General features: G+C 37.0%; 2 protein-coding genes across 51 annotated transcripts in view; both read right to left on the bottom strand.

The window, feature by feature from the left end:
- The window catches only part of BAZ2B (bromodomain adjacent to zinc finger domain 2B), a 456,715-nt gene that overhangs the window by 47,680 nt on the left and 383,421 nt on the right, over positions 1 to 25,614 (bottom strand). For all 50 annotated transcript variants that reach the window (XM_070070785.1, XM_070070790.1, XM_070070796.1 and 47 more), the window contains 5 exons: positions 15,539 to 15,679; positions 11,597 to 11,851; positions 10,424 to 10,638; positions 8,623 to 8,697; positions 7,055 to 7,298 (listed from right to left, as the gene is read on the bottom strand). In XM_070070785.1, coding sequence (XP_069926886.1) covers positions 7,055 to 7,298; positions 8,623 to 8,697; positions 10,424 to 10,638; positions 11,597 to 11,851; positions 15,539 to 15,679 — 930 coding nt within the window. The remainder of the gene's footprint in view (positions 1 to 7,054; positions 7,299 to 8,622; positions 8,698 to 10,423; positions 10,639 to 11,596; positions 11,852 to 15,538; positions 15,680 to 25,614) is intronic.
- On the bottom strand, positions 12,916 to 13,367 carry LOC100356803 (10 kDa heat shock protein, mitochondrial). Its single transcript, XM_002712202.5, has one exon. It carries the CDS (start codon positions 13,291 to 13,293, stop codon positions 12,985 to 12,987), a length of 309 nt encoding a protein of 102 aa, XP_002712248.1. The 5' UTR covers positions 13,294 to 13,367; the 3' UTR covers positions 12,916 to 12,984.

Below are 25,614 nucleotides of genomic sequence, written 5' to 3'. Positions count from 1 at the left end.
GCTTTGGATCAGTCTAGTTCTAGCCATTACAGCCATTTAAGGAGTGAATCAGCAGATAGAAGACCTTTCTCTTTCTCTCTCTCCCTTTCTCTGTAACTCTGCCTCTCAAATAAATAAATCTTTAAAAAAAATAAAAAGAAGTTTTAGCCAACTGTAGTTAGAATTTTCAAGGATGTAAAAGAACTAAAAAGAGTGGGGAGAAAAGTAGCAACAGCGATAAAACGAAGAATACAGAATCTATTCCTGAAATGGTTTTGCAACTTAAAAAGGCCATTATCTGTCTCTGTATGTCACAATGCAATTGTCCACAAAACCTCTCATGTGCTAACTTGAGAGGTTAAAAGCTTACACAGGTCTCAATACAAATTTAAATATTAATGGGAAGCCTCCATGTCTTGAAGGAATGAAGAGAGAGAAGAGGAAAATATCTTTGAGACAAAGGGTTATGACTTAGTCAAAGTCAGTATCTTCTAATCAAAACGGATCATAGGATCTCAATGGAAAAACCTCCTGCAAAGATTCCTTAGGGTACATTAACTATTGCCTAACTATAACCTAAAATCAGGAGGCTAAATCTATTTTTGGGTAACTAATATGCCTACCTTATCAGTCATGTTCACTAAGTTGTCCAAATGTTACTGATTTAGTAAACTGATAAATATCTCCCGTTCTTCATTATAAAGAAAAACCCAAATCACCTAAAGGAGATGTTAATTTAGCTTCTTAGGTCCCAGAATATTAAACATTTTTATAAATTTTAAAATTATTTTTCACACCATAAAATATACACTTTGTGCGGCTGTTATTGTTGTGCAGTGGATAAAGCTGCCACCTGCGATGCTGGCATCCTATAGGGGTGCCAGTCCCTGCTGCTCCACTTCCTGTCTGACTCCCTACTAATGCACATGGGAAGGCAGTGGAGGATGGCCCAAGTGCTTGGGCCCCTGCACCCAGGGGGGAGACCTGGAAGAAGCTCCTGACTTTTGGTTTGCCTGGCCCTGCTCTGGCCATTGCTGCCACTTAGGGAGTGAACCAGTGGATAGAAGATGGAAGATATCTCTCTGTCTCTCTCTCTCTCTCTGTGTGTGTGTGTGTGTGTGTCTTTCTCTGTAACTCCATCCTTCAAATAATAATAATAATGAAAAGATAGACACTTGCCAATGAAATCCCACAATTGATGTTCTATAAAATTTGACACTCATAAAAATGTTAAATACTTCTTTAAATGTCATGTTTCCTCTGAGAAACATAAATAATGATTTCCAAATAGTCTATGTGTAAAGAATAAAATATATGGTTTATTAATTCTCCGAATTGAAAAGAAGCCAGGTGAAACAAATAATTTCTGTAAGTAAATTTTAATTTAGTGGGGTAACTACCTAGTAGAAAACACTCAAATCCCTACATTGCGTTGTAAAATTTATGAGAGTTAACTCTGTAAAATAATTCAGAATGTTGTGTTGAAAGGGAAAGGGGATATTAATTCTGTGAAAAGGTGACTAATTTTGGTCAGAAATGTTTAGTTCCTATTATTAACACCTCTACTTGCTAAATGAAGCAAACTACTTATAAATGGTATATTAGTATAATTATACTTCTGATACCCTAAACCTTTTATATTTTTGTCACAGGGGAAATATGTATGATCTAGTGGTTTCATTTAAAAAAATTATTTATTTTAAGACACAGAGAGATTTTCCATTCATTGTTTCACTCTCCAAATGGCCACAATGGCTGGGGCTGGGCCAGGCTGAAGCCAGAAGCCTGGAATTCAAGGCTGGTCTCCCATGTGGGTGGAAGGGACCCAAGAACAAGGGTAATCTTCTGCTGTTTTCCCAAGCGCATTAGCAGGGAGATGGATATGAAGGGAATAGCTGACTTGAACTGGCACTCCAATAGGGGATGCCTATTGAAAGTGAGGTATGGCTTAACCCACTGCACCATGATATCAGTTACTGATCCAGTGGTTTCATTTTTTTTTTTTTTTTTTTTGGACAGGGAGAGTTAGACAGTGAGAGAAAGAGACAGATAGAAAGGTCTTCCTTCCGTTGGTCCACCCCCTAAATGGCTGCTGCGGCCGGCGCGCTGCGTCGATCCGAAGCCAGGAGCCAGGTGCTTCCTCCTGGTCTCCCATGAGGGTGTAGGGCCCAAGCACTTGGGCCATCCTCCACTGCACTCCCGGGCCACAGCAGAGAGCTGGACTGGAAGAGGAGCAACTGGGACAGAATCTGGTGCCCCAACCGGGACTAGAACCCGGGGTGCCAGCACCGCAGGCGGAAGATTAGCCAAGTGAGCCGCTGCGCTGGCTGATCCAGTGGTTTCAAAATTATTTTATGAAATAATTTGTTTCTTCAAGGAATCTCAATGTTGTCTCCTTTTCAGATTGCTAGTCTTAAAAATATGAATGTAAAATTCATCACAACAAATTTTTGGATATGACACCAAAAGCACAGGCAATAAAAGCAAAAAGAGACAAGCGAGGCTATATCAAACTGAAAAGTTTCTGTACAATAAAATAAATAATCAACAAAGTGAACCCACAACCTACAGAATGGGAGAAAATATTTGAAAACCGTCTATTTGATAAGGGGCTAATATCTAAAATATATATGAAACTCCTAAGATTCAATAGCAAAACCAAGATAATCTGATTAAAAAATGGGCAAGGGACCTGAATACACATTTCTCCAATGAAGACAAATGGCCAAGAAGTGCATAAAATATGCCTAATGTCATTAATCACCAGGAAGTGCAAATCAAAACCACATGCCACAACACCTCACACCTGTTACAATGGCTATTATACACCCACATACACAGAAAAGTAAGTGCTGACAAGAATGTACAGAAACTGTAACCCTTATATGTTGTTGGTGGAAATGTAAAATGTTTTAAGTACTATAAAAATAGTATGAAGTTTCCTCAAAAAATAAAAAATAGAACTACCTAGTAGATGATCCTACAATTTCACTTTTGGAAATTTTTCCAAAAGAATGAAAATTAGTATCTCAAAGAAGTATTTGCATTCTTTTGCTCACTGTAGAATTACTCACAATAGCCAAAGGAAGGAACTAATTCAAGTATCCATCAAGGGATGAATGGATAAATAAAATATGGTGCACACAAGTACACATAATAGAAGACTATACAGCCAAAGAAACAATGGAAATCCTGTCATATATGACAACATGGGTTAGTCTTGAAGCTACTACGCTGAGTGAAGCAGACCAGTCACCGAAGGTTAAATTCTACATGATTCTAATTATATGAAATATCTAAAATAGAAAGAGAGTAGAAATGGTGATTGCCAAGGACTTGAGGAGGGGGATATTTGGGAATAACTAATGAACAGGAATAATTTTCCAGCTATACAAGATGAATAACTTCATGAAAGCTGCTGTACAGCTTCATGCCTATAGTTAGTAATATTATATATGGTAAGCTTAAAACTTATTAAGAGGGTGGCTCTTACCAAAGCATAAAATAAGAGAGAGTGAAGCAAAGTTCACTCTAATGATTTTATCATCCTGGTTTAAAATATAACATTGGTGAGGTAGCATTTATGAAAACATTTTGAATTTATGCTATTTTTACTTATATAAGAGATTCAAGTAGCACATTATCTTAAAGATTCTTCTATATTATTTTCCATAAATTTGATTCAATAATTTACCCTTGGTATCAACTAGATACTGTCCTCACAATTCTACCACTGAATTCATCTTTCTAAGCCTTGTTTATTTCTCCAAAATTACTGAGTTGATGAAAGAAGGAAAAGGGTTCTTTCTAGATGTCCTTAGCTAAATACTCCTTGCTCTTGGGGTAGAAGTAATTGTTGGCTATATATATTTTTGGGTGCCATCTGTGGGCATACCAACATTTCTAGCATTCTATTCTGGTAAAAGGTGAACTCCAACCTTTTATTCCTGTCCATTTCCATGGTTTATGGTAGCTTTCCCTAAATACACACAACTGCACACACACACACCCCTCGATGATACTACCTTCTTTCCTGTGGGCCTACTCTTCAAGGGCAGCTCTTTCCCCTTGATTGAAATCCTTCAAATATCTTTAGAACCTTACACCATTAACAATTCTCTTATTTTTTTTTTCATTAAAAATTTATCAGGTTCACTCCCGAAATGCCCATGATGGTTGGGGCTAGGCCCAGGTCAAAGCTAGGAGCCAAGAACTCAATCAACAGCTCTCATGCAAGTGTCAGGAACTCAATTATAATTGAGTCCTCACCACTGCCTCCAAGCGTCTCCATCAGCAAAAAGCTAGAGTCAGGAGTCACAGGTGAGTATTAAATCCAGGCAGTCTAATATGAGATGTGGGTGTCCTAACAGGTGCCTACCCCATTAACAATTCTCTTTATCTCTTTATCTTTAATCTCTTCTCTCATTTCATTCATCCCTTCCTTTCAACCAGAAATCATCTCAAATGTTTTACATTTGAAAAGATCTTGGCTCTTCGTTTTTGTCTAGAAACTACCCTTTCTTCTGAGGCACAAAACCTGAAACAGTCATCTTCACTTTTTTACTTTCTGTCACTATCAGTCATACAGCCTGGGATCTGCTCTCACCCCTCTAATCAAGCAGCGCTGGCACTGGTTACCAATGAGATCTGTGTTGCTAAATCAGTAAGTACTTGGCAGTCTTCAGCACACTAGGCTCCTGCTGCTTTAACATTGTTTATCACTCCTTCCTTTTTGAAGTGTTCAGTTTTCTTGATTTCTGTTACTACCACATGTGTGGAAAGACTTAACATAGCAGGCTCAACTGCTGTCTTTTGAAAGGCCTGCTGATAAAGCTGATCCATGGAAGGCATACGGGAATCTGGATTTCGGGAAGGTTTCCTCACCCAAACTGATTAAGAGTTTCACATCAGGTGCACACTGAATGTGCTAACCATGTGGTTTATGCTGAACATGCACTTTTCTGTAGGGAGTCCAGAATTTTGGCACATGCTATGCAGAAGTACTATATAGTCAGTACCCTCTGCCCCCCGCCCCCCAAATCTGGGCACTGAATCTCCAGTGAATTTCCCTTTAGACAGTATGTCAACATGATGCCACAAAGGTGATCTTGGGGAAAGCAAGCTCACGCTGCCTGACTACTGGGAGAAGACTGTGTTCCTCTGGACCTTGCTCCATTCGCTCATTGCTGATTTTTGCCTTGTTTCCTGTCACTACAATAATTCACAGCCCTAGCACAAGCGTGTGCTGAGTTCATCCCAGTGAATCATTGACTTCAGAGGTAGTCTTGGGGACTCTGGCCCATTACAGAAATCTCCTAACTCTGACTGTTCTTTCTTGAACAAGAGGCCTTGTGGTCTCCTGTTAAATACTGATGTTCCCTGGGGATCCAACCTCAGTCCACTATTGTAATCATTAAACCAACTCTGTGCAAACTCATCTACCTCATTATTTTAATCTACCGTCTATATACTAATAAATTCCAGATCTATATTTCCAAGACAGAATTCTTCTTTAGGCTTCAGGTTCCTAAATCCAACAAACAGTTGAACATCTGCACAGGTATTTCAAATGGAAATAAACATAACATCATCTCCTGTCCTTAACAATCTGTCCTCTGACCTAACTTTCCCCTCAATCATCTACTTATTCTGATGATTTCCCCATCTTCATTAATGCCAACAAAAGCACAAAGTCTCCCCAAACAGATCAAGATCATCCTAACCTTCCATCAACCTAAAAGGGACATATTGAAGTCCTGCCCATTCTCCTTCCTAAATTTTTGAATCCTTTCCTCCTTTATCCCAACCACTATTGCTCTACTTCAGATCCCTCACAGTTCACATAAAATACTGCCATATCCTGACTGATCTTCACACTTCTGATCTTGACCAACTGTGTTTATCTTTTACAAAGCTACCAGAGCAAGTCACTTAAGAACTCAGTGGCTTCCTAGTCCTAAAAAAGTATAAAACCGCAGTTTGTTGTTTCCACACACAAGACTCTACAGCCACGATGAAGCACTTATAATTTAGATTCCCTTAAAACACGTTGTTGTTTCATGCTTGTGACCACCCTCATGCTATTCCCTCTTCCTGGAACACTCTTGCCTGCGTTCTTCCCTGGGTTAACACTGAGCCCAGCATGTGGCCTCATGGAATAGGGTCATAAACCCTTCATGGGAGTTCATGTTTCAGAAGATCTAAATGCCCTTCCTTTACACCTGATTAGCACATTGCAGATACCCCTACCAAGGCAAATCTTCTTTAGTGAAACTGTAAACTGAGAAGGGACTTTCAGATCCTTATATAGCTTTGATGAAAAGTGCCTAAAATGGGGCAGGTTTACAGCACAGAGGTTAATTAAGATGGTGTGTGGGACGCCCATATCACATATCAGAGTATCTGGGTACAAGTCCTGGCTCCACTCCTGATTTCAGCTTTCTGAAAATGTAGACTGTGGGAGGCAGTAGGTGATGGTTCAAGTGGCTGCGTAATTGGTTCTCATGTGGGAGACTGAACTGAGTTCCTGGCTCCCAGCTTTAGTCTGACCCAGTTCCAGCTGCTGCAGGCACTGTGGGAATGAGCCAGTAATTAGGAGGTCTGTCTGTCTCTATCTTTCAAATAAAGTAATAAATAAAAACTAAAATGTGCCTAAAACCACAGACATGCTAACTTGTGTTTCAGAAACACATTATTTTCTCTAAGCCTGCCAACATTTTTTAAGGTGTGAAGTCCTGTAGAAATTCAACACAGACTGTTAGCAGAATGAAACAGAACACATGAAATTAAGAACATGCATAGCTTTTCAGAGAGTTCTCAAATAACTCACAATTTTACACAAAGCAAAACTATTTAGTCTAAGTGCTTTCTATATATGGGTATTCTATCAATATTTACACAACCATCACAAAAATCTTTATAAGTATTTTAGTATTCATTTTTCACATGAAGAAACAGAGGCAAATACATGTCAAAACTGAATTCAAATCCAAATCCATCTGCTTCCAAATTCTGTGTTATTTATCAATATGCTATGCCATTCTAGATGTCCTAAAATCAACCTAAATTTGATTACCTCATCTTCACAGATATCAGTCTTCTTTCCTTTTTTGTCTTCTTTATCTTCTTCATCCTCCTCGTCTTCATCAGCTTGGTCATCACTGTCATCGTCATCATCATCATCATAGTCACTATCTCCTCCCTTCCTTCTTCGCTTGCGTCCTGGAGTGGGTGTGCCCAGGGGAAGTTGTTCTTCCCCAAGATCAATTCCACCTGAAGTGTCTCGTTTGCCTGTTTTCTTAGCATGAATGATTCTGAGCCTTTAAATGTTAAAAAAAATGATGACACAAATTAGATGTCTTTTCTTTATAACTTTAAAGAACACAACATGAGTATTAAGCAAAAATACCTCATATTTCTCGCATGGTGAGCAATAATATCAATGGCAATAAAAATTAGAAGTAAGGAAATTTACCAAACATGATACATAAATTACAGAATATATTAACTCATGAGTTATTCTGGACATCTCACTGGAATTAGAACACTTTTTTTAAAAAAAACTATGAATGCTATGAATGGAAGCATGGTAACTCCTGATCCCATACTACCAAAAAGAGTAAATTTCAATTAAAATTACTTCAAAGAAAGTATCCTCTTAAATGGAAGTTGAATATTTTTTTGTATGACATTCCTGGTAGGAAGATCATTAAGTTTTAAAGATGAATAAAGGTTTGGTTAGAATCTTATGAGAACAAATTTTAATTAGAAAGCAATCAAGGGAAAAAAGTGGTAGTTTCAGTTTGTATTTATGACAAAAGCAGCCTACCTGATGGCAACAATATTAGAAAATGTAGTTGCTCAACTTCTTTGGGAAAAAAAAAAAAGAAAAACTGACTTTCTTTTAAGTTTGAAGCAAATAAACTTAATGAATCTCATATCTTTTATCCACTGCAAATTCTTTTTTTGTTTTTGTTTTTTTTTTTCATTTTTTATTTTAGAACAACCTAACTTTTATTTAGTAAATATAAATTTCCAAAGTACAGCTTATGAATTACAATGTCTCTTTCCCCCCATAACTTCCCTCCCACCCGCAACCCTCCCAACTCCCACTCTCTCTCCCATTCCGTTCACATCAAGATTCATTTTCAATTATCTTTATATACAGAAGATCAATTTAGTATATATTAAGTAAAGATTTCAACAGTTTGCACCCACACAGAACATAAAGTGTAAAATACTGTTTAAGTACTAGTTATAGCATTAATTCACACTGAACAACACATTGACAGAGATGCTACATGAGGAGTAAGTGCACAGTGACTCCTGTTGTTGACTTAACAAATTGACACTCTTGTTTATGGCGTCAGTAATCTCCCTAGGCTCTTGTCATGAGTTGCCAAGGCTATGGAAGCCTTTTGAGTTTGACAACTCCGATCTTATTTAGACAAAGTCATAGTCAAAGTGGAAGTCCACTGCAAATTCTAATCGCAAGTTTTATTCATTTCATGTCCCACATAAGTTAAACATTGACTTTTCTTTAGACAAAATAAAATTTAAATTCTACCCTTACAATTCATGTGCTTTACTGCATATTTGTACAAAAGGAACCCACTATTTTAGTTTCAATAAAATCAGACTTACTTGCGGAGTTTACCTTCTACCACCCATTTATCTCTTCTCAAGTTTGACATATAATCAATGTTTTTGTCAATTTCACTGTCAATGCAAAAATTTATTGAAAGACATAAATTAATACATTTGTACAATTCATTAAACTTGTTGGCAAGTTAATGTATTTTTGGTAGCTGAAAATGATACAACTGCTCTTGTATGTAAATATATATACTATACATACATGTATATATGGGTTTATACATACATGCAACAGTCTTCATTGAATACAACGTTAATATTAGAAATTTCACTGTGATTTCTACTTTAAAGCAAGAAAGGAAATACCTGCCAATTGCTTTAGAAAGTATTCCTATTTTTGATTTGCATATAATTAAAATCAAAGCAGGAAATCAGAACACACATGCTTATTTATTAAAGTGGACATATATGTATATATATATATATATAATACCTATCCAAGTGTGCATATATATATATATTTAAAGATTTATTTATTTATTTGAAAGTCAGAGTTACACAGAGAGAAGAGAGGCAGAGAGAGAGAGAGAGAGACGTCTTCCATCCGATGGTTTATTCCCCAGATGGCCTCAACAGCTGGAGCTGCTGAAGCCAGGAGCCAGGAGCTTCTTCCGGGTCTCCCATGTGGGTGTAGGGGCCCAAGGACTTGGACCATCTTCTACTGCTTTCCCAGGCCCTAGCAGAGAGCTGGATCGGAAGAAGAGCAGCCGGGACCAGAACCAGCGCCCATACGGGATGCCGGCGCTTCAGGCCAGGGCGTTAACCCGCTGTACCACAGCATCGGCCCCCGAGTGAGCATATATAAATGTCCAAACATTAAGAATAACATGAGGTTATGGTATTGAGTAAGCAGTGGTGCTTTTCTCTGTCTTAGAAACCACAGGGTATGTTTTACTTTGAATTTGGTGCATATATGTGAGTTTTAAATAAATGCTACTCAGCGTTAACTATTTGTCATCATGCTCATGCTTAATGAAATTATAAAACAAATATCACACTTTTTGAGTGAGTTATTTCCAATTAATGGCAAAAATGAAAAAGTATATGAGTATAGTATAATAGTTAAGACAGGTACAGAAAATTTAAAATGTATAGAATAGTAGAAAGGCATGGCTCTTAATATGCAGACTGATTATTCTTTCTATAAAGGGAAAGGACTAGAAGTAACAATTAAAACTGGAAAATAATGAAAGCAAAAACAAAATGAACATAGTCTTAGTACCATATTTTGAAATACTAGAGTATTAGTATTTCATCAGTAACAAGTACTAGAGTGGAGGACTTACTTTGTTACATAAATAAGATTAAGGACTTTTAAAAAAGATATGAATACATAGATAAATAGTATAAGGTCACGTTAGCATATAACAAGATAAAAATAGGCTAGATAATTCTAAGAATGGCTACTAAGTAATGTCAAAAAGTCAAATGTCCTTGAAAGATGGCAAGGAAAAAAAAATTCTGGATTCTTATCATGGTTGCTAGATTCTGGTGCAAAAGCAAACAAACAAACAAACAAAAAAACACCTACCACAATTTAAAAAATTAACAAAAGTATTAAACAAACCAGGTGAGAAAAATTAGAGATTATATATATACTATATGATCTAAATGCTTTTTCAAGACTGCAAAAAAAAATCACAAAAACATTATCAGTGACCATCTTCAAATGATGAGGGATTTTACTTTTCTTCTTTGTGCTCTTTTGAAACTTGCCAATTTTCTCATTCTGGGCTTAGACAAATCCAGCACCAAAAAGGATCACCAGAACAGTGGGGCATGTGCTCACCTCACCACACTCTTGCTGCACGCCAGTTCATTGATGAGGAAAGCCAGGATTGAGGCTTTCTGCGCTGGTGTGTGGGCCTGAAAAGCTTTTGTCTTCAGGCTCTCTGTAAGCTCGGTTTGTCCACAGTGGGCTTCCATAAAGATCTGCAAAATCTCGGAAACATTGTCCCGGTTCACACCAACATTCAGCAAATGTTCTCCAAGAGCTGTTTTGGCCTATACAAAGATGGCATTTTTATAATTATTGCCCATAATGGTACACGACATAAAAAGTGAGATCAAAAATATTAGTATTATATTTTCTGGATATCACTGACAGGGGTTTCATTCACATTTTCAATCAAGTTGAAACAAAAATTGGCCACAGATGCATAATCAAGTACTTGTATCTTTGTGTTTCTCCTCCAAACTAGTGGATTTAAAGTCAGGCAAAGAGATGAGTATGTACACTCACGGGTAGCAGAAATTTTAATAATCTGTCAAACTTTCTCTGATTATAAGCTTTGCTCAGGCTGTTCATAGACATTTTATCAGTAATGGCAAGGAGATGAGGTTCAAAACCAATATTTTCTAGCTTTACTGCAACATAGGTTTTATTGCCTGGTACACTGAATGAGTACGGAGAGGGAGGAAAAACTAACAGGTTTATCCCACAGTTTCTCTTTCTATAATATTATACAGAGCCAAGTGAACAGTAATGTGCGTTTTGAGATTAAGATAAATTTGAATTTACTGAGAATCCACTGAGCAGTAAAGAGTTTAACGTGCTAGTCCGTAGGTGCTATGGTTAGTTTCAGTTATTCACAATAATTTGAAAGATGGCAAGGTATAATTTCAGAAGGTACAGACAAGTTCTATTTGTTTTATGAATTATTTATTCTCTGTTTTTGACAAAAACTATTCAAGTACTTCCTTAATTCAACTTGGTCTTGGCCTACAGATAGAGGAAAAAGAGTAACTTGAGAATGCTCCACATTCCTTAAGCTTTATAATCAGGGTTTTCTATGCTTGTATCAAGTATAATCTGATACAAATCTATATTTCACTTTCCAAGGTATTATGTGGGAAAAAACTGGATCAGAGGGTACAATCTTCTGCTAAAACGCAAACATTAGCTATAAAGAAACTGATAGCAGAAATTTTTTTAAAAAAAATTTAATATACATATTTTTACCTTGTATCCTGTTATTAGACCTGGATCACATACAGCAGCTGAGAGGAGTCTCACAAGCAAGTCTTGTACTTCACCCATGCTGTCTCCTATATTTAGTAATCCCTCTTGAAGAACACTCAGGTTGGGAACATCAATATTCACATCAAAGCCCAAAACTTTACCAAAGTTTCTTAAGAACTGTACCACCATGAGACAGTCGGAAAATGTACTTCCAGAGAGAACAAGTCCTGGAATACGAGGCAATTCGGGCAAAGGCTAAAAATAAAATAAATGCAGAAATTTAAAAAGAACTTACAAATTTTAAGAGCCATGATTTTCTGACTTCTGAAAAAAATAAGCTGCTACCTTTCTGCCTTTTGGGCCATAGTAGTGGTTTTCCCTTTGGATGGCAAATTCCCTGGGAGCACTTCTGCAATCCCCATGGCACCAAGCATAATGTCATAAAGATAAGCAACCATCGATAAATTTTGGATGAACTCATTATAAACTCAGATCTATGCAAAAGGGACAACTAATTTTAATTAGCTTACATACTGACAAAGTATGGGTTATATATAGCTGGAGTAAAAGTTAAATAATGTAAGAAATAAATATTTCAAAACTATCTTCCCATGGACATGTCAATGTTATGTGCACTCACTTCTAATGATGGAGACATTTAAGATTCACACTAATTTTTTGGCAACTCAGAAACTAACAGAATGCATCTGTGGGGCCTATGGTCGGAGAAAGTGGTCACATCAATGGCTAATGAACGCCATTCACATGACCAGAACTTATGACTCTGAACATGAACCTAATTAACGAAACTAAAGGTCTTCAGGCTTCCAAATATTTGTGAAACATTAATTAATATAAGTTTCAGTATTAAAATTAGAAAGCTGTCTCTGTTGATGCTTCTCAAGTATGTTCAAATATTAACATTTTAATGACCAGATTATGGTACCGATTGTCATAGACATTTAAAAAATACCGTAAACAGAGAATCTAAATTAAAACCATTTTTTGTTCATGGATGAGAACAAAAAATATTGTAAAATTTAATTGGGAAAAAACAGTGAATTACACACATTTTAATTTATCTGAATTGGTTCTTGTTCAAAAATGTTTCCCCACCCTGGACTACTGAAATAATGGAGAAAAAGAACTAAGGATTGCTGATATCATACAAATATTTTGTGCTCCAATTGAAAATCAGTTAGTTCTGAGTCTCCCTTTTTGCTGTACCATATCAGACATATACAATTTCATAAAATTCTTTTTTTTTTTTTTTTTTTTTTAGATAGCATTAGTTTATTATAAAAGAGACATGGAAATTATTTACATGATGAAAAGATTTCAGAACTTCAATGGAATGGGAAGCTTCATGTGATGCTGTTTCAGAGATTTCAATCTACATATTTTCCAAGGATGTCACCATCTCTAAATAGAAAATAATCCTTGTCGTCTAGAACTACTTTAGTGCCTCCATATTCTGGAAGAAGAACTTTATCTCCAACTTTCACACTAACTGGTTGAATCTCTCCACCCTTTCCTTTAGAGCCTGATCCAACAGCTACTACCGTTGCTTGCAATACTTTTCCTTGAGATTTTTCAGGGAGCATAATGCCTCCTTTGGTTACTGTTTCCGCGGCGCTCCTCTCCACCAAGACCCGGTCAAAGAGCGGAAGAAACTTCCTAAATGCCTGTCCTGCCATGGCCCCAGCGCCGCAGCTTTCGCTCCGCTCTCGCGCCGCTCCAAGGAGAGACCCGCTAATTTCATAAAATTCTAAAAATTTATATAACAAATCTAATAAAATGTGGCTTAAAGGGACTTATATACTGGACATAGTAAATATGGGTTTAAACAAAATAAAAGATGTAAGTAACAAAGCTCACTTAGGATTAAAAAACACTCATCCTGAGCTTATTAAATGTGTTAACTAATACAAATAACTAAAACTGTTAAGCATACTTTCATTTTTATTTAAAAAGTTATGTTATGCTAAATAAATAGAATATTAATATAATTCAGTCCCCACTAGGCTACTGAAAGCTGCTTTAACCACTTTAAAAACAAAAACAAAAACAAAAAAAACCACAAAGGTTTACCTATTTATTTGAAAGGCAGAGTTACAGAGAGGCAGAGGAGGAGAGAGAGAGCTATCTTCCATCCACTGGTTCACTCCCCAAATGGCCACAATGGCTGTAGGTGGGCAAGATTGAAGCCAGGAGTCAGGAGCTTCTTCCGGGTCCCTCACGTGGGTGCAGGGGCCCAAGCACTTGAACCATCTTCTACGGCTTTCCCAGACTATAGCAGAGAGCTGGATTGGAAGTGGAGCAGCTGGCATTCGAACCAATGTCCATATGGGATGCCGGCACTGCAGGTAGTGGCTTTACCTGCTATGCCACAGTGCCAGCCCCTGCTTTTACCACTTTTATCATCTTAACTACAGTCAAAAACATAATTGACTTCTACTCAAAAGTATATGAAATCCTGCCAGTTGCCATGATCACTGTGATCTTCCTAAATTTCTCCTAGTATGCTCTGAACCACATTGTGCCTCAGTTTTCTCATCTGTAAATGCCGATAAATACTAACTCCAAGGGATTATGTTGAAGATTAAATGAGTGAATTCAGAGGGTTGGCCCAGCTCCAGCCGTTGTAGCCATCTGGGGCGTGAACAAGTGGATGGAAGACCTCTCTCTCTCTCTGTCTTCCTCTGCCTCTCCCTCTCTGTAACTGTGCCTTTCAAATAAATAAATAAAATCTTTCAAAAGATGCGTGAATTCATACAAGCACTTAGCGTAGAGCCTGCAAATAATAAATATACCCAACAAAGATCAGTGGCCATTATTAAAGCATTGAAGGAGGTTACAGATTATAAATGGGGAGAAGGTACATCTATCTGTGCCTGAATACCTGGGAAGGATCAAAGAAACCTGAAAGTCCTATCTACTTCTACAATTCTTTTTTGTAGACTTTTGTGGTATTTTTACTAACATTAAAAAGGTGTACAGTGTTCTATTTATATTCTTTTTGTAAAAAGATTTTTATTTATTTATTTATTTATTTGAAAGGCAGAGCTACAGAGAAAGAGGGAGAGACCATCCATCTGCTGGTTCACTCCCCAGATGGTTGCAATGGCCAGGGCTGAGCCAAGCCTAACTGAGAGCCAGGAGTTTCTTCCAGGTCTTGCAAGTGGATACCAGGAGCCCAAACACTTGAGGTATCCTTAGCTGCTTTTTCCAGGCCATTAGCAGGGAGCTAGATGGGAAGTGGAGCAGTTGGGACTCGAACTGGTACCTATCTTAGATGACAGAGTTGCAGGCAGTGGATTTACCTGCTACACCACAATGCCCACCCTGCTCTACTTATATTCTAAGAACTGCCATTATCAGCACAGGAGGTCTGGAGAGGCTTATTGGCGGCTATTGAGGAGCTAAAAATTCACCTAGACTTAGGAATTCATGGTTTCATTTACAAATAAGGGTTGGACATTGTGGTGTAATGGATTAAAGCCAGAGCTTGTGATGCCAGCATCCCATATTGGAGTACTGGTTCAAGTCTCAGCAACTCTATTTATAAGACAATGTCCCCACGCACCTGGCAAAGAGTAGAAGATGGCCCAAGTGCTTTGGCCCCTGCCCAAGTGCTTGGGCCCTTGCCCCTTGGGAAACCTGGATGAATCTTGGATTCCTGGCTTCAACTTAGCCCAGACCTGGCAATTGTGGCCATTTGGGAAGTGAACCAGTATATGGAAGATCTCTGTTCCTTTCTCTTCCTCTCTCTGTCCTTTCTCTGTCTCTATTTCAAATAAAGAAATCTTTAAAAAAAAAAAACACAACAAAATAACAAAAATCCTGAAAAGCTGTCGTAATAATAGCCCTTGCAAATGAAAAAGATGACAAACTAGAAAAATTAAATTTACTAATGAAATGGTTAACATATATAAAAATTACCTTTTGGTCTGCTAAGCACATGTCTTCATTAGGCTTCTTTAGTTCCTTTGCCATTTCTAATTCTAATCTTCGTTGCTCAAGTTTGCGTTCTTTATTTAATCTTTTCTCATCACGTTTTTCTTGCTTCAACCGTTCTTTCTCCTTTAAAAGAAAATCATGGCCACATATTCTCTTTAATCATTAAATATATTTGAAAAAAATCCAGTTAACTTAAAAAGTAATCAAGGTGTTATTATTTCCATGAACAGAATTATCTTAGGAAGTTTAGAGATACATTCACAATTATAAAGGAACCATGACATATTTTGCTTTTTGTTATTTTCACCATTTCAATTTCAAAATAATCTTGGCACTGTAAATATTTAATGCCAATATTAGATTTAACTGACTATATTATTACCCAAAATTTGTTCAACCCTTTACCAGGTTATAAGAATAAGATATTTACTGATAAGTGAAGTCATATAGAATGCACATGGGCTACTACATAGCTATAAAATATAGCTAACGCATATTGACACACATTTTTGTGTGTCTCCAGGAGGTAAAGGATGATTTATAGCAGAAAAATAGAGGCGGCATATTTGAATCTGCAAAAGTAGCTCTTTTGAAATAAATTAGCTGGTCTTAAGATAGCACCTGTGATGAAATAAAAATATTATTTGCCACCATAAACAATACTTAAGAGAATGTAAGTGGGTTCTGAAGGCAATTCCTAAAGCACTCAAAAAAATGTTTTGGTAATGGCAACAATACGGAAATAACCATATTATCTCCCTGCTGCAGGGAATAACATACCGTGAGAAATGAAGAGATTTTCTATTATAACGCTGACGGAGGCAAGAAGGTAGGGTTAACAAGGGGGATTTGAGGTTTGCCAGCTCTGCCTACCAGGCATGTGCACAGCCCGGCCTGCAGCATGGCAGTCTGAAGCCCTGTGCTGACCGATCCCCCTTCCCTGCACTGTACACCACCAAAAACCCCTTTTCCATGACATACCCAACTGCTCCCACCACTGACTCTCAACGCTGCAGCACAATGGAAAACCTCAGCTTCTGTTATGTTGCCACTTAGAACCAGGGCCAGCTAAAAACACCCAATATGGTTACAGGTTATGCCCCATGCTGATGTTTACTTCATCATATAAAATTCCCACGGCTGACCCTCCCACTCCAGTTAGGTACCTGACACCATGACACTTCCCACTTCCACAACAAGAAAGAAAATGGGCAGTACCCAGACCCCCTTAAAAGCCCCCCTCTTTGAATACTCAGTTCAGCCACATCCCATCAAGTATCCGGATCATGTAAAGGGACAGCCCTGAACCTTGATGAGTGCAGCTCTTTATTTTGTGACCTTGGCCAGCACTCATTCCTGAGTACATACTTTAACTTTGCCTGTAAATAAATCATGCTTTTCTGCTGATCTTTATCTATGTCTCCTTGAATTCTACCTTGCAATGGAGAAAAGAACCTGGGCCCAGTAGCCTATAATAATACTGGATCAGGATCTTTAAATGCAAACCTCAAATACAATTTTCATTTATTTAGAGAAATAATAGTAGACTCACCAGATAATTCTAATCTAATACCTCTCATACTCTACACATTACAGATGGGTTTAGGTTATAACATTGATAATATCTTTTCCTTGATTAAAAAATCTTCATTTACTATGAAAATAAGGAGCAATTCCTTACTGTTGAATTCAAGAATCTCTTCTTGTCCAATCATATCTCTTACTTTTTACATTCCACATAGTCTTCGCCAAACAATTTACTATTCCTGATTAATGCTTGTTTCCTCACCTTCTTTTATTGGTTCACTCCAATCCAGAAGTTCATTACAACCATCTAAAGCCTAAGTAACACCACAATGTTCTCTATATTGCCAATTTCTGTTAATTCTCACAGCCCTTAAGTATAATTTTAATACAGCACTTACTGCTTCCTAAAATATATTAGTATTTTTGCTCATATCCTGACCATCTCCATTTCAATTACCACTAGTGAGTGACTGCTGGGGGAGGGAATGGCCAAAGGGAGACACAGGAGTAGGGAAGAACATCTGGCCAAAGAATTGCGCATGTGTAGTGCGTTGGAAAAATTGACAGTAGTCTCAGGACTGGAGTGCAGGCTGCAGGTTGAATAGTTGCTGAATATTATGACAGCATCAGAAGCTAGATCACAGTGGGCTTTTATTTTACACGGACAAATTGCTGTTCTTTTTCATTCTGTCTCTGAATTTCTGGATTACTGATTTATGCAGATTATTTTAGAAAGACAAAAGATAAGGAAACTTAAGAGACCACTGACACTTAAAGAATTCTGCAATTAATTTTTATAAATTATAAATTAAAAAGCTATTTCTGAGAGTCTAATGACAGGAGATATACACAGATAACTTACAACATTCTCACAATACAGTACAGATTTTCAAACCAAATTACTGGGTAAAAGCCTGAAATACTATTATTACCAATCCTTACAATGAGTCAGCAGAATCACTGAACAATTTTCCCTCTAGAGTTGGATTTTCAATTCTATTTATTTATTTATTTGACAGGTAGTTATAGACTGTGAGAGAGACAGAGAGAAAGGTCTTCCTTCCATTGGTTCACTCCCCAAATGGCTGCCACGGCCCGTGCTGCACTGATCTGAAGCCAGGAGCAGGTCTTCTTCCTGGTCTTCCATGCAGGTACAGGGGCCCAAGCACTTGAGCCATCCTCCACTGCCCTCCTGGGCCACAGCAAAAGAACTGGACTGGAAGAGGAGCAACTGGGACTAGAACCGGCGCCCATTTGGGATGCCAGCGCTTCAGGCCAGGGCTTTAATCCACTGTACCACAGCACGGGCCCAGAGATGTATTTCTTCCAATACAATTAATTTCTTGAGCATTTCAATGGTATACATAGTGATTTGATCTGGTGATTTGGTCTGATTGCAAATAGACCTGCCTCTATATAAAAATTAAAGACTTCTTATTATCTGATAATTTTTCTGGAAACTGAAATTTCAAGTGACAAAAACTTGAGACCAAATTTGAAGCTAATGGAAACTTATATTCTTCCTTTTAGACTTAACATTGTTGAAAAGCAATATATTTACTCCTTATCCAAACCTTTTTTTTTCTTTCAGAAAATTAAGCTGCCATACTTGATTCTAACCTAATTTCTATATTATATTTTTATGTCAAAATTAAGACTTCACAATGGAACTTTCTAGTTATCCAAGGTTATTTCAAGATGGAACTTTGATCTACCAATGACATTAATCTTTTTATAATATGAAAGAATATTAAGCATTTTGTGGTAATATTGGTTAACCGCAGGAAAATAACCATAAATAATTATAAAATATACCTCCAGAGTATATTTTAGAATGACATAAATAATTACAAATCAATTAATATGCCTCCCCACAATTTTTTTTCCTTCTCCCAAGCTTTAATTTTCTAGAAATAGAAATTCTTGAAACAAATGTAGGTACTTGGATTGTAAGTCATTTATAACAAAACATCTTTTCATCATCCTAATTACAGTGTGACATTTTTCTGTATCAAATGTTACTAATATCTTCAGAAATAAGTCACTTAAAATCTCATTTCATAATAGAAATATCTATTGATAGCTAATGTATTAAATTTAGATTGTCCTGAGCAGTACAAAATACATAGTTGAAAATTTTGTAAAAAATTAGTTTTTCATACAATAAGAAAAAATGATTTTGTGGACCTTATAAGGATACATCAAAGTAATTCCAGAACTCTAGAGCACAACAATGAATGTATGAATAAATTGTCCTATTTTAGAATTATATGTTTAAAAACCAAACAATGACTGCAGTAAAATGACTTCATATTTTAAAGTTCACAACTTACAAGACTGCAAAACAGGCCATTTTTAAGAGGCCATGTTGCAGAGATGCTTATGGTTTTTGCACTTTATGATTCCACTGGGTCTCTGAGGTATTTGTTCTGGGCGTAATTAGGAGAACATATTTCTTTTGATAGCAACTTGTACTCAAATTTAAAAGATAAAAATATAATTTAAGAGACAGAGGTTTACCTCAGGGTGCAGGAAGAAAAAAGTATAAATAAAATTAATAATACAAGCCATTTAGAAAAGACAAATATAGAGAACAAAATGAGGGGTTGCATATTGAATATGATAGGACTGGGCAATTTTTAAAAAAATCTGTTACACTTAATTTTATATTTAAAATATTACTAAAATTAAATGTAAATGCAGGAAAAAATTTCAAATCACACAATTGAAGAAACTCTAAAAGTACTTACACTTTATAGGTATAAACTATATTTAAAAATAATAAAATTTTTCATTATCATGCTTTCTTAAAACCCACTGAATATGAAAAATTATTTCTTTATAATAATAATTTTTAAATATATGTCAAATAGTTACCGTTATAAAATTTTTAATAATTTTTTAGTCAGATAGCTTTTAATATATCCAAATGAAATTATAATATTGCTTTCCAAAATCTACTTCATTATATGACATTTAACATTTTATTGGATAGTTAATATAAAATAATTTTACATTTGTTTTAAGGGCCATTTTGAATTTAAAACTGAGATAAAGTAGTCTGTATTAGTATTGGTTAAGTATATTTACTATGTCTTCAACTGAAAAATGGTTTGCTTAACAAATCATGTATACATGCAATTCTTTTCATCTTTAACTAAATAATGGCTGGTATAGTAGGATTATAAAATATGTTCATGACTTTAATCTCTGGAGAGCTGTGCATTTTTTCTGCTTTCAAATTGTTTATCAGATGACTTCTGAAACCTGAACTACTTTCTTTCATTTTATGGTTTTGCCTCCCAAAATGCTGACACAGTCATTTCTGTGATGGACGCATGTTTAACAATCTTTTGTAGTTTACTGATCCCTGGGGAGACATACAAAAGACTCTGCTACAATTACTATAGTTGATTACTCAGTTAATATGAGTAAAGTGATGATAAATTTGTGGCTGGTATAGTTTGAAGTTTTTATGATTCAAACAGGAGATTCTGAACTCCTCACACTGCTTACACTAAGGTGAAGTGTTACCTCATTTTACTTAAATTATACTAGGAAATAATAAGCCTTTTTCATCTGAGGCTAAAGACTATTCTTTCTTATATTATGCTAGAACGTAATAATGAACAATGATGATACACTAATGACCCTCTAACATTAACATAACAACTACTGAGATAATTTACATGAATCTGAGTTTTTGTTTTACTAATTACAGATTTATATGAAGGAAAAAGTATGGAAATTAGATTTCTGCACTAGCAAGTCATAGAAACTTGGGATTTTCTTTTAAGTGAAAAATACAGAGGTAATACTAAATCAAAAAGATCAAAGGACCTGCTGATTTTGACCAGGGGAAGACAATAGAAGAAAAGCAGAGACAGTACAAGCACTCCCAAGGGAGAGGTGGAGAGACGTTTACAGTGGGAATTGTACAGAAAGAACAGAGACGCACGTGCAGATACGCAGCAGCAAGTGGGGACACTACCCGTGACCCCTACAGCCAGGGGCTGGAGGAGATGCCAGTTGCTGAGAGCGAGGTGAGAGCAGACTGTGGTAGCCAGAGGCACAGGTGATACTGCCTGAGAACCTTGTGGATCAAAATGACTTTGAGTATCATCTGAAACCCCAGTGGGGAGCAGGGCACCTACTTAATCCGATGAAAGAAAAGCACATTTTTCCTCCCCATCCCCCCGAAAGGGCACCTGGCGACAAGCAGGGAGAAAGCACCATTTTAACCCCAGTAGAGGCTGCGGCAGCTCTCATACCTGTGCCACTAGGGGACTTCATCAGGGGATAAATCCACATTTCCCACTGACTCTGAGCCAAACTTTCAACAGTGAAACATGAAGAAAAGATTCTGAAATGTGCACACAGAAATGTCAGAGTACTTTAGAGGATCCCCAAATAGACTAATGGCTGATTTCTCATCAGAAACCCTCAAGCTAGGAGAGACTGGAGAGACATAGTCCAAGTCCTAAAAGAAAGAAACTGTCAACCTAGAGCAGGGGAGTGAGGGAAATGTGGAAAAATCAGTCTAATGTTCACAAAAAAATCATGCAAGTGGTGTTTGTGTTACCTCCTGCATCTGATGATAGGGGAGTTTCCTGGAATAATTTCAGCTGTTACAGGAGGTTTTTAATTAATAATGCAAAAGTAATTTGTTTTTTAGTCTCATCATTCTTTAAACACTACTGTAATGCTTGCTTTTTTGCTTACCCCTCACCCCTATTTTTCTTTTTTCACAATCTAATAATTAAAGATCTAAAGGTATTAATGTTTATAATCAATAGATGCACATAAGCCAGTTTACATTTCTAAACTGGCCATGCCTTCACTGTATATTAGGCTGTTTTTTAAATATTTAATAAGAGAAAAAAATTACAGATTTGCATTTATTGTAACAAGTGGCAAAATATTAAGCTGAGATGCCCACTGACATTGCATTAGTTACATCTTGTGCTTCTTAAATAATAATGAAGAAATGAGCAAGTACACATAAGAATGTTTTGCAATACTGAAGTGCAAGCTTATTTAAAAGACTGGGTCAAAGTTGGATCATGTGCTAAAAAGTAAGCTTCATTTATGGCTGAAGTGTTTACACTGTAAAATTTTCTCTCTCTGATATAATTACCACATCTTGGATGTCATGTTCTTTTAGATTTTCCCACTGTATGTAATTTAATGCTGGGCATACAAATAGCAATTTAAGAAATTTTAAAAATAACTCAGTTCATCACAGATCTACAGGCATCATTCATTAGAGGAACCCAATTTAAAATCCGAATGACAGGGCTGAAGCTGTGGTGTAGTAGGTAAAGTGCCCTTCTGCAGTGCCAGCATCCCATTTGGGCACCAGTTCGAGTCTAGGCTACTCCACTTCCAATCCAGCTCTCTGCTATGGCCTGGGAAAGCAGTAGAAGATGGCCCAAGTCCTTGGGCCCCTGCACCTGTGTGGAAGACCTGGAAGAAGCTCCTGGCTCCTGGCTCTTGGCTTTGGATTGGCCCAGCTCTGGCCATTGTGTCCATCTGGGGAGTGAACAAGTGGATGAAAGATCTCTCTTTCTCTCTCTGCCTCTGCTCTCTGTAACTCTGTCTTTCAAATAAAATAAATAAATTGTTAAAAAAAATAAAATCAGAATGACAAAATTACCCAGTCTGTATGCAGTCCTGCTCAGAGGTCTACAGTTATCAGAGGGTAATTTTTTAAACTTTTATTTAATAAATATAAATTTCCCATAGTGTCCATTTGGTCAGCTCTTGTCCTGACGGTTGATGTACAATGTAATACTTTATCCATTTTAGTATTTTTTTTGTTCTAGTACCATTGGTTGAACTCTGTAATTAACACACAATTATTCTTAGGGGTTTAAATTTTAACTGAAAAGTGATCCCTGTTAGGAATTTGGAAAAGATTATGCTGAGTGAAATAAGCCAATCCCAAAGGGACAAATACCACATGTTCTCCCTGATAGGTGACAACTAACTGAGCACCAAAAAGGAAACCTGTTAAAGTGAAATGAACACTATGAGAAACCGTGACTTGATCAGCCCTCGCCCTGACTGTTGATGAGCAACTTAATATGTTATCCTCCTTAGTATTTTTTTTGTTTGTTCTACTTAATACTTTTGGTTGAATACTGTAATCAATACACAATTATTCTCAAGTGTTGAAGCTTAACTGAAAAATGATAGCTGTTAAATATAAGAGTGGGAATAAGAGAGGGAAGAGATGTGCAATTCGGGACATGCTCAAGCTGACTTACCTCAAATGGTAGAGTTAGAAACATATCAGAGGATTCCAATTCAATCCCATCAAGGTGGCATGTACCAATGCCATCTCACTAGTCCCAGTGATCAATTTCTGTCCACAATTGATCATAATGATAGGACTAAGAACCAAAGGGATCACATAAACAAGAATAGTGTCTGCAAATACTAGCTGATAGAATCAAAAAGGGAGAGAATGATCCAACATGGGAAGTGAGATACACAGCAGACCCATAGAATGGCAGATGTCCTAAACAGCACTCTGGCCTCAGAATCAGCCCTTAAGGTATGTGGATCCGGCTGAAAAGCCCATGAGACTATTTCAGGCATGGAAAGCCAAGACACTCTGGGGAAAAACAAACAAACAAACAAACAAACAAAAAAACCTAAATGAAAGATCTCTGCGAGTGAGATCCCAGTGGAAAGAACGGGTCATCAAAGAAGGAGGTACCTTTCTCTGAAGGGAGGAGAGAACTTCCACTTTGACCATGGCCTTGTCTAAATATGATCAGAGTCGGTGAACTCAGGGGGCTTCCATAGCCTTGGCAGCTCATGACAAGAGCCTAGGGTGATTACTGATGCCATAAACAAGAGTGTCAATTTGTTAAGTCAACAAGAGGAGTCACTGTGCACTTACTCCTCATGTAGGATCTTTGTCCTTAGTGTGCTATACATTGAGATTTAATGGTATAACTAGTACTCAAACAGTATTTTTCACTTTATGTTTCTGTGTGGGAGCAAACTGTTGAAATCTTTACTTAATGTATGCTAAACTTATCTTCTGTATATAAAGAGAATCGAAAATGAATCTTGATGTGAATGGAAGTGGAGAGGGAGTGGGAAAGGGGAGGATTGCAGGTGGGAGGGATGTTATGGGGGGGAAGCCATTGTAATCCATAAGCCGTACCTTAGAAATTTATATTCATTAAATAAAAGTTAAAAAAAAATAAAAAAAATAAAATTGAAAAAAAAAATAAATTTCCAAAGTACAGTTTATGGATTACAATGGCTTTTTCTCCCCCATAACTTCCCTCCCATCTCCCACTCCCTCTCCCATTCCATTCACATCAAGATTCTCATTTTCGATTATCTTTATATACAGAAGATCAATTTAGTATATATTAAGTAAAGATTTCAACAGTTTGCAAGAGTGTCAATTGTTAAGTCAACAACAGGAGTCAGTATGCACTTACTCTCCATCTAGGATCTCTGTCCTTAATGTGTTGTACAATGTGAATTAATGCTATAACTCGTACTCTAACAGAACTTTACACTTTGTGTTTCTGTGTGGGTGCAAACTGTTGAAATCAGAGGATAATATTTTAAGAATTTCATTTTATCTAAAACTTCTCTCAAACATTTTGATCAAGGATTATTTGTGACATATGTTATTCTATCATTATTTTAAATAAGAATTTCTTGAATGTTTGGCTTCAACTAAAGAAAATCACCCGGAGTAAAATGAAAAAAAAATCAAGATTTCATTTTATTATAAAAATACAACTACATAAGCAGAAAACATAATAATGTATGACAGTTTTTTTTAAGATTTATTTATTTATTTGACAGGCAGAATTACAGAGAGAGAAGGAAAGACATATACCTTCCACCTGCCAGTTGACTTTCTGAGTGGCAGCAACAGCCAGGGCTGGGCCAGGCCAACGCCAGAAGCCAGAAGCTTCATTCAGGTCTCCCACATAGGTGGCAGTGGCCCCAAACACTTGGGCAATCTTCTGCTGTTTTTCCCAGGCCATTAGCAGGGAGGTAGATTGGAGGCAGAGAGGCTAAGACACAAACTGGTGCCCATATGGGATGCTGGCATCATAAGTGGCAGGTTTACCCACTATGCCATAAGTCCAGCTCATATTTTTCTTGGTTCTGTAACTGTCAGTCTCACTCATTTGCTCGTTCATTCAACTATAATTTTCTCAACACCTACTATTTCTTGGTTCTAATACAGGCACTGGTGATCCAGCAACAAATAAGGCAGGTAATAGTCCTGTCCTCACTGATCTTACATTATGGAGAAAAAATATCATAAAATAAAAATGTAAAAAATGATAGCTGATAGAATACGTTCCAGAGGTTAGGGTATTTGGCAAGTTAAAATCTGATGTGTGGGCCGGCGCCGCGGCTCACTAGGCTAATCCTCCGCCCAGCGGCGCCGGCACACCGGGTTCTAGTCCCGGTCGGGGCGCTGGATTCTGTCCCGGTTGCCCCTCTTCCAGGCCAGCTCTCTGCTGTGGCCAGGGAGTGCA

This window comes from Oryctolagus cuniculus, chromosome 3, assembly GCF_964237555.1.
Source record: "Oryctolagus cuniculus chromosome 3, mOryCun1.1, whole genome shotgun sequence".
Taxonomy (NCBI): domain Eukaryota; kingdom Metazoa; phylum Chordata; class Mammalia; order Lagomorpha; family Leporidae; genus Oryctolagus; species Oryctolagus cuniculus.
Note: the sequence above shows the minus strand (reverse complement) of the source record. Positions and strands in the feature narration are given on the sequence as shown.